Source organism: Panthera pardus, unplaced genomic scaffold (assembly GCF_024362965.1).
Source record: "Panthera pardus isolate Hobbes unplaced genomic scaffold, ASM2436296v1 HiC_scaffold_6, whole genome shotgun sequence".
In the NCBI taxonomy this organism is placed as follows: domain Eukaryota; kingdom Metazoa; phylum Chordata; class Mammalia; order Carnivora; family Felidae; genus Panthera; species Panthera pardus.
In genome coordinates, this window is record NW_026526991.1 from 61,960,071 (window position 1) to 61,969,796 (window position 9,726).

The 9,726-nt window shown below is 45.3% G+C and overlaps 1 protein-coding gene across 4 annotated transcripts; it reads right to left on the reverse strand.

Annotated features, from left to right (window-relative positions):
* Positions 1-700: 700 nt before the first annotated feature.
* PRR13 (proline rich 13) lies at positions 701-4,037 on the reverse strand. 4 transcript variants are annotated; one of them, XM_019419563.2, is made up of 4 exons: positions 3,943-4,037; positions 3,310-3,348; positions 2,588-2,952; positions 701-1,361 (listed from the first exon to the last, which is right to left on the reverse strand). In XM_019419563.2, the coding sequence occupies exons 2-4, from the start codon at positions 3,326-3,328 to the stop codon at positions 1,317-1,319; spliced, it is 429 nt and encodes a 142-aa protein (XP_019275108.1). In that variant the 5' UTR covers positions 3,329-3,348; positions 3,943-4,037; the 3' UTR covers positions 701-1,316. The 4 variants fall into 4 exon arrangements, with proteins under 4 accessions (XP_019275108.1, XP_019275112.1, XP_019275111.1 ...); XM_019419567.2 differs by lacking the exon at positions 3,943-4,037 and adding an exon at positions 3,842-3,889; XM_019419566.2 differs by lacking the exon at positions 3,943-4,037 and adding an exon at positions 3,757-3,807.
* Positions 4,038-9,726: the final 5,689 nt, after the last annotated feature.

Genomic DNA, 9,726 nt, shown 5'->3' on the forward strand with positions numbered 1-9,726 from the left:
ATGTCTCTATTGTGGTCCTTTTTACTGTATTATAATAACCTATTTATGTGTCCATCTGTTCCATTAGATCTTGCAAATCATGAAAGGCAGGAACTGTAGCTTCAGCACCCAGAACACAGTTATTTCCTCAATAAACAATTTTCCAGGAAACCAATCTAGTCCCACTGGGAGACCTGTGATTCCCAAACATGCTATGGAATTCTGTGACTCTGTACCTAAGCACACATGCCTTTCCCAACCCCTCTCCCCACTCCACTTGGAAAATCCACTCTTTCATTTTTTTTCGACTCATCCTTTCCATGCTCCAGGCCCAAGAGGCAGTTGAAATGTCACTTTTCCTGACAGGGAAAAGGGCCCCATCCTTGAGGGTCTTACTCAATAGATTTGGGGCAAAACTCTAAATCATTCTGATAGCTGATGGCCAGCCAGGGTTAAGAACCTCTGTAGCAGATACGAAAACTTAAGCTAAAGACCTATTTCTGTTCATTGAAGGGAAGACAGTAAAGATTCATAAAAGTAGACTGAACCAATTCTGAAGGTTCTTCTCACTTAAGAAACATAGAGACAGTATGGCGTCTTCTTCACTGATGCTCTAGTTCCTGGATATAAAACTGATACACTTTGGAGGGTCTAAGGAAGGGCAGCAAAAGTGGTAGAATGTGCTGGGCCCAACCAAGGTAATGGCACGGGTGAACAGAGACAAGGAAAAACAGCTTTATTTGCACTGAGAGTTGGAGAATAAGAAGGACCTGAGCCAGCCTACCAAGCTAAGGAGTGAGATTAGGTTCCAAATGGACTCCACCTCCCAGCAGCCTTCCAGTTAGTACGATCAATAAAGGCTTGATGGGAAATGTATTTGCCACTAAATTACCAAAGTGTGCCAGCCACCTTACAAAAACAATACAGTTTCTTTTTCGCTGTAATTAAACTTCCACAACACCTCCCAACTACAAGTATTACAAAACCACATTTTACAGATCTTAAACTTGTCTTCAGCACTTAGCTCAAAGGTCTCATCATCCTCAAAAAATAGTCCTGCTAAACTCATCAGCTAAAAGTTCTATCCCAGTAGTGAGAAGAAGGTCTTTGCTAGCCCATGGGAATTCTTTTCCCATTTTCCCTAGCCAGTTAGGGCTGAACAGAAGAGGAAGGCTCAGATTGTAGGAGCCGGTGGGGGGGGGGGGGGGGGGGGGGGGGAGGGGAAAGTGAGCGAGGAAGGGCACAAGAGCTAATTTTCCCCAGTAACAAGATGGCATCTGAAGCTTGATGGGAGAGCAGAACTGGAGAGGCTTGAGGGAAGGGTCCAGGCCCTGTATTCAGTCAGAGTCACTGCTGGAAGAGGAGGAGGAGGAGGAGGAATGCTGTAATGGGAAAGGGGAAAGGAGACAGCATCAGATCCAATGACCATTGATCACTCCATGGGACATTCTTTGGTGCTCTACCCCTCCACCCAGCACCCCCTTGCTTCCTAAGAAGGTCAGCAGTTTTGAAACAGACTGTCTCTTAAACAGCAAAAGCAAACGTTTCTTTCAGCAGTGAACATATAAGAATGGATTAAACCTTCCTAAATCATTGCACAGAACTTAATATTGCATTTGGAGCATATTTCCAACTTTCTTTACCTGACTCAATGCCTTGGCAAGGAATAAATACAGGCACTAGCATAGCATAGTGCTAAGAGACAGCTGCTACCTTACAAATGCTTACTGATTGGTCACATGGAAAGTTCTTGTAGCTATGATTCTAAGACAAGTGAGTAGAAACAGCAGCTGTGTGCCCAACTATCTTTTCTTTTTCCTAAGCCCCAAATGGGAGAAAGTGAGGAAGGTGGGAGAGAAGGTGGAGAGAGTACTAGTCAAGATTCTTTACATGCGTACTCCCAACAACTGTCATCAAAAACACTTTTGAGTCTCTCTGGGGTAATTTCTCCCCCCAATTCAATCTCATCTTTCCTTCTCCTCAAGCTTCCACCAAAGACCTAGATCCAGGAGGTAGTGCCCAAAGCACTAAGGCAAATAAATAAACACTAGGCAGAAAAAGGTAAACTAAGGCCTCCTCAAGATCCAGGTTGGTTTTGTCCTTCCAGAGTTGTCCTGAGAGCTATTTGCTGCTTAACACTCTTCTAGAAGGAAGATACTTCACCTTGGGGCTGTGCACGAAATTTTTATCTGAGGTTGAGAGTCACTAAGAGTCCTGCTGGGTGGTAGGACAAAAAGGCCCATGTAATTAGCACAACACCTTGTGAACACTGAAGGTGGGTGTATCTAAGTTGCTAAAAGCATCTGGGGTGGGGGGGGGGGGGAGCAAAAGTTCTGGGACAGAGAAAGACAGACAGGAAGGGCTTTAGATTCCAATATCTATGTCTAAGGCTCAACCTAGCCCTCCCTGATAGAAGGTCCAATTAGCCTAATATTCCAAGATTATCAGATTCTTATCAGTGGGAATCCTTTACAAAGAAGAACCATCTACCAGAGCCACATAATGGCTGCTTCACGTCCTCAGACTGCAAATCCCCCTTACCCATTCCTGCCAGCCTAGTCCCTCTGAGGGGGCACCCCTTCCTAGCCAGACTCCAGAGGGCACTGACCTTGCCATGTTTGTGGTGTTTGTGCATCTTTTTATGAGCTTTCTTCATTTTCTTCCTCATCTTCTTGTCCATCACCATTCCTGGTGCTACCATGCCAGGTGCCAAGGGATTCACAGGAGGCATGCCAGGAGCAGGTGGTGGGTAGGGAGGTGGGTAGGGACCTAGGGGTTGGCATCCTGGATACCCTGGTTGTGGCACAGGATGAGGGGGCCCACCTGGGGGAAAAGCTGGATTCCCCTGGGGAGCTTCTGGAGGAGTTGGAAAGGGGCCTGGAGGATAGGCAGGATTTACAGGCGGTGGGTGGGCAGGATTGGAACCTCCAGGGTACCCAAGGTTAGGAGGATATGGATTTGGCCCTGGTGGTCCTGGTGGAAGAAGCAAAGAATAAATTAAGATCAGAATTGCTCAGACCCTCTGGCAACAAATGCCTACAAAAGGTGAGAAACACCGTTTCTCACTCAATACTTAGAGGGAAAAGCAAAGGTGAGGAAGGAGAACGGGGCGTAGGGGAGACAAAGCTGCGCAGGAGACAAAGGTAAGGACTGACAGGACTGGGGGGAAAGGGAGACCGTGAACTATAAGGAAAGACCATTGGTCGGCTATGGTTTAAGGACTGCTTTTGCGGTGGAGAGAGGCGGAGGAAAAACTGACACAAAAACTTCCTGTTGTGGGTTTCATATGAAAAGGGGTGGGGGTGAGAGAAGAGATCCCCAAACACCTACCGGCATTGGGATTCCACATGTTCAGGTGTTTCCTCCAGCCTGAGGAGAAAGAAATGAAGGCAAAAAGCTGACGGCGCAGAGGTGGGAAAGGGATTTTGAGCCTGAGCCCAAACCCAACGCGTCTAACCCTACAGTAGACTCAGAACTACCAGGACCTCTACATAAATGCTTTTTTTCCACCCGTTCCTTCTCCTACCTATTCTTTTCCCTAGTTTCCTAACTACAGGAATTTAGCTTCCAGGACCCCTCCACCTTCTACTACCTCTGACTGCAGCTGGAGGTCTCTAACTCCTCAGGAGAAGGGCAGAGTCCGCGAATCTCACCGTCGTCATCCCTCACCACCCTTTCCGTGGTGACTTTAACCACCCACAGGCTACGGAAGGACCTTAATTTTACAGGCGCCAGCTCGGAGGGGGAGGGAGTCAGGACCACCCCACCAGTCCTCACCCCCAGGCTAAGAGAAGGACCCGCCTCCCGGCGAAAGGGCAGGAGGCTCAGCAAAATCCTCGGCCGTTTACAAATGTAGACACACCCCCTTCCACATTAACAAGAGTAAATGGAGGTCCTGGCTCCTAGCTGCGGAGGGACCCCTGACCCAGAGACGGGAAAGGAGGAACCCAGATGCCCGGTCACCTTTACGCCACCGCCTGGGCTTGACTCATCTCGGCTCTCACTTCCTGGTCACCCCCAACCCTAGGCTTCAGCACCCGCCTCTGCTACCGCCTAATTGGTAATTATGTGGTCTTTCAGCGTTAGTGATTGGAGAACACACGCATCAATCACTCTAGCCCGAACTAGGCTAGAGGACAACCGTTGCAATAGGGGCGGAACCGGGATGCCCCGGCGGAGGCGGGTGTAGAGGGGCGGGCCGGCCGGAAATCCCTGGGGGCGGGGCCAAGAAAGACCGGGGAGGCGGAGGAGCGAGTTTCTGGGCAAAGTCCCTCCAGAGGCTTTGAAGAAACTCAGCCCATGCCCTCTGAGCTCCCAGTCCAAAGGGTGCGACACCTTGTAAGGTGAATAATACACCATGGTAAATACTGTAACACGAATATAGAGCATGTAAGAAAGGGCGGGGAGCTGCTGAGGCTCAGCCCCAAGCCTTAATTTCGCCACCTTCCTCCTAGCTGCCGTGGGAAGTAAAGAAACGTGCTTGGGCGAAATACAGAGATTACCTAATCCCTCCTTGGAGTCCCTATTTTAGGTGCATAGCTCTGCTACCTGTCGAATTGGGTAAAACAGATAAAACAAGTCATCTTCCCCACCCCACCCCCCCTCTCGCCCGTAAGTAAGCTCAATGCCAAATGTGGGGCTTGAACTCACGACCTTGAGATCAAGAGTGGCATGCTCTTGGGGGCGCCTAGCTGGCTCAGTGGAAAGAACATGCGACTCTTGATCTCTGGGTCCTGAGTTTGAGCCCCAAGTAGGCTGTAGAGATTACTCAAATAAATAAAGGAATAACTTAAAAAAAAAAGGAGGGGGGGGGCATGTTCTATGTACTGAGCCAGCTAGGAGCCCCTGAAGAGGTCATCCTTGATGGCTCTCTTCTTCACCTTTCCCTCATCCCCTTCCAACACCACGAAGTGTTCATTTTGTCTCTCAAATAAATCTGAATGCCTTCCACTTCTCTCCATCGTTCCTGCTCCCAACCTACCATCATCTCTGGACTGGATTGCTGCCATGGACTTTTTTTTTTTTCCTTTTTTTTTTTTATCACAACAAACAAGCTTGTTTTAAATAAACATAGAAAACCATACACTCCAAACTTAAAAATACTCATTCTTGGGGCAGCTGGGTGGTTTAGTTGGTTAAGCGTTGGACTCTTGATTTCTGCTCAGGTCATGATCTTAAGGTCGTGGGCTCTAGCCTCACATCCAGCTCTGCACTGACTGCGCTGACCCTGTCTGGGATTCTCTCCCTCTCTCTGCCCCCTCCTCCCCCCAAATAAATAAATAAACAATTAAAACAATTTTTTTTAACATTTATTTATTATTGAGAGATAGACACAGAGCGTGAACAATGGAGGGGTAGAGAGAGGGGGAGACACAGAATCTGAAATAGGCTCCAGGCTCTGAGCTGTCAGCACAGAGCCTAACACGGGGCTGGAACTCACAAACTGTGAGATCATGACCTGAGCCACAGTCGGACACCCAACCAACTGCACCACCCAGGCGCCCCAATAAACAATTTTTAAAAATACTCATTCTTCCTAAGCGTACTTAGACTATTCATAAAAATTGGTCTCAACTAATATAATTCAAATTTCAAAGAATTTTAGAATACATACTATATTCTCTGATCACAATGTAAAATGTAAATACAAACATGTATCTGGAAACTTAAGAAAACAAACAAAAAGGCTTCCAAATAACTTTGGGTCAAAGAATGAACCATGATGGAAATTAAATACTTTGAGCTAAATCATAATGGAAATATTACATCCCAGATTTGTGAGATACAAGAAATATGAAGAAAATAAATTTTATATTGAAATCATCATCTTGAATTAAGGATTGTGATAGATTTTGAAATATTTCTCTTTTTTTAATTTTTTTTTAACATTTATTTATTTTTGGGACAGAGAGAGACAGAGCATGAACGGGGGAGGGGCAGAGAGAGAGGGAGACACAGAAACGGAAGCAGGCTCCAGGCTCTGAGCCATCAGCCCAGAGCCCAACGCGGGGCTGGAACTCACGGACCGCGAGATCGTGACCTGAGCTAAAGTCGGACACTTAACCGACTGAGCCACCCAGGCGCCCCTGAAATATTTCTTAATGTTTTTAATTTATTTTTGAGAGAGAGCATGAGTGGGGGAGGGGCAGAGAGAGGGGAACAGAGGATCCAAAGTGGGCTCCATGCTGACAACAGGGAGCCTGATGTGGGGCTCGAACTCATAAATTATGAGATAATGACCTGAGCCACAGTCAGACACTCAACTGACTGAGCCACCCAGGTGCTCCAATACTTTTTATTTTTAAATAATTTTTAGATTCACAAGAGGTTGCAAAAAAAACCTAGAATTCCCATGTACCTACCCTTCCCCAAATGATAATATATTACATAACCATGGTGCATTTTTTTTTCAACTTTTTTTTTTTTTTTTTTTAATTTTTGGGACAGAGAGAGACAGAGCATGAACGGGGGAGGGGCAGAGAGAGAGGGAGACACAGAATCGGAAACAGGCTCCAGGCTCCGAGCCATCAGTCCAGAGCCTGACTTGGGGCTTGAACTCACGGACCGCGAGATCGTGACCTGGCTGAAGTCAGACGCTTAACCGACTGCGCCACCCAGGCGCCCCACCATGGCGCATTTTGATACAACTTCCTAATCAGCTTTGTGCTAAATATTTGAGATGAATTGGAATATTTTCTATTTTTCCTTAAGCTCTAGGACAATTTATATCCGTATTATTTATTTCTTGGAAGATTCGGTTTGAAAGAAATTATTGTTGTTTCTATATGGCCATAATGCCTTTTAGAAGTTAAATATTTCATGGGGTTCCTGGGGGGCTCAGTTGGCTAAGCATCGACTTCGGCTCAGGTCATGATCTCATGATCTCATGGTTCATGACTTCGAGCCCCGCTCTGAGCTCTCTGCTGTCAGTGCAAAGCTTGTTTTGGATCCTCTGTCCCCCTCTCTCCTCCCCTCTTCTGCTTTTGCTCTTTCTCTCTCAAAAATAAATTTAAAAAATTTTTAAAAGAAGTATTATTCATAATAGCCCCAAAATGGAAACAAATCCAATCAATGTCCATCAACAGATGAATAAAGTGTAGTATGTGTGTACAATGATATATTATTCAGCCTTAAAAGGAAGGAAATTCTAACACATGCTAAAACATGGATAAACTTGAAGATATTAGGCTAAGTGAAGTAAGCCAGGCATAAAAGGAGAAATACTGTATGATTCCATTTATATGAGGTACCTACAGTCATCAAATTCATAGACAGAAAGAAATCGTCAGGGACTGGAGAATGGAAAGTTATTATTTAGTGGGCACAGAGGTTCAGTTTGGAAAGGTGAAAAAGTGCTAGAGAAGAATAGTGGTCATAGTTGCACAACAAAGTAAATGTACTTAATGTCACTGAACTGTACCCTTAAAAATAGTGAAAAGGGTAAAAAAAAAAAAAAAAACAAGCTCATTCTGGATACTGTGTGAGGAAAGAACAAAATAGGGAGAGGTGGTTAAAATGGAATCAGGGAAGCGCCTAGGTGATTCAGATGGTTGGGCATCTGACTTTGGCTCAGGTCATGATCTCACCTTCTGTGTGTTCAAGCCCCATGTCAGGCTCTGGGCTGACAGCTCAGAGCCTGGAGCCTGCTTCAGGTTCTGTGTCTCCCTATCTCTCTGTCCCTCCCCCACTCATGCTCTGTCTCTAAAAACAAAAAAATAAAATTAAAAAAAAATTTTAAAAATATATATATTTCTTAAAAAAAAAAAAAGTAATAATAAAATAAAGTGGAAACAGGGAGCCCAGTTAGGAGTTTACTGTTGTCATGTAGAGGAAGAATGGTGGTGGCTTGGATGGAAGTTGTGAAGAATGGTCAGACTCTGGGTATTTTTTAAGGTAGAGCTTAGCAGATTTGGACTGGATGTGAAGTGTGAAAAAAAATAGAAAAATCAAGGATGAACCCAAGGACACTGAGCAACTGAAAAATAGTGGTGCCATTTACTGAAATGAAGAAGATGAGCAGAGGAGCAGATATGAGTACAATTTTGTTGGACAAGTTAAGTTTAGGATGCCTACAAGATATCCAAGTGGAGATGTTGAGAAACCAGTTAGATTTGGCAATCTGGAACTCAGGGAGAGGTTTGGTCTGAAGAGAAAAAAAATTGAGAGTTATCCAGGTATGTAAAGCCAAGGAGCTAGATGAGGTCACTAGAGGGCAAGTGTGGCCAGAGCAGAAAAGAGGGTCTAGCATTTGGCCTTCAGCATGACAATGTTTAGAAATTGGGAAGAGGAGCAAGCAAAAGATACAGAATGAGTGGTGAATGAGGAAGGGAAAAATCAGAAGAGAGTATGAATGAAGCACTTAAGGAGGAAGCTATCAAATGTGTCAAATGTTGCTGATAAATTATGTAGGGCACCATCTGAGAATTGGCCATTGGATTTTGAAAGGATGGTGAACTTTTTTTTAACACTTTATTTTATGTTATTTTATTTTATTTTATTTTATTTTATTAGAGAGAGAGAGAGAGAGAGAGAGAGAGAGAGAGAGAAGCCCAAGGAGGCTCCACGCTCAGTGCAGAGCCCAACACAGGGTTTGATCCCATGACCGTGAGATCATGACCTGAACCGAAATCAAGAGTCAGACGTTCAACCAACTGAGCCACCCAGGTGCCCCAAGGATAATGAACTTTTTAAGAGTAGTTTTAATGACATGGTAGAGATGAAATTTTGCCTGAAACAAATTGAGGACAAAATGAGAAATGAGGAAGTAGGACAGCAAATAAAAGCAATTCTTCCAAGGAGTGTTGGTAAATAAGGAAGCAGAGAAGTAGAGCAGTAATCAGAAGAGGGTGGGGAGTCCAGGAAGGGCTTTTTTTTTGGGGGGGGGGAGAGGGAAGCACAAATGGGAGAGGGGCAGAGAGAGGGGGTCAGAGGATCTGAGGCAGGATCCACGCTGACAGGCTGACAGCAGTAACCCTGATGTGGGGCTTGAACCCACAAACTGTGAGATCATGACGAGAGCCAAAGTTGGATGCTCAACCGACTGAGCCACCCGGGAGCCCCTAGGAAGGGCTTTTTAAAATAGGAGAGCTTAAAGCATGTTTGTAAACTGATGGGAATAATCCAGTAGGGAGGAAAAATGACATTGCTGGAGAAAGAAGAGATCATTGAAAGAACAAAGTGACCAGAAAGAGTAAGGTTTCAGTCCATGGATGGAGGGACTGACCTTAGATAGGTCAGTTCACGGGGTACAGTTCAGTGGTTGAGAAAATGAGTTCTGGAGCCAGACTACTTACTTTGTGACTCTGGACAAGGCACTTAAAAAGAAACTTCCAGGAGCACCTGGGTGGTTCAGTTGGTTAAGCGTCCAACTCTTTTTTTTTTTTTTTTAATTAAAGTTTATTTATTTATTTTGAGAGAGATGGAGGGAGGGAGGGGCAGAGAGAGGGAGACAGAATCCCAAGCAGGCTCCACACTGTCAGCGAAGAGACAGGGGCTCAGGCCCGGCAACTGTAAGATCATGATCTGAGCCGAAATCAAGAGTCGGACACTTAACCAACTGAGTCACCCAGGTGCCCTCCCCCCAACACCTGTCCAATTCTGAATGTAACTCAGGTCATGATCTCAAGTTTCATGAGATCAAGTCCCGTGTCAGGCTCTGCATTGACAGTGTGGAGCCTGCTTGGAATTCTCTCTCTCTGCCTCCTCTCTGCCCCTTCCTCACTCTCTCTCTCTGAAAATAAATAAATA

Coding starts and splice junctions, on each gene's coding strand:
- PRR13 (XM_019419563.2), bottom strand. Junction 1,362..2,587: donor AACACCACAAACATGGCAAG/GTCAGTGCCCTC, acceptor TTCCCATTACAG/CATTCCTCCTCCTCCTCCTC.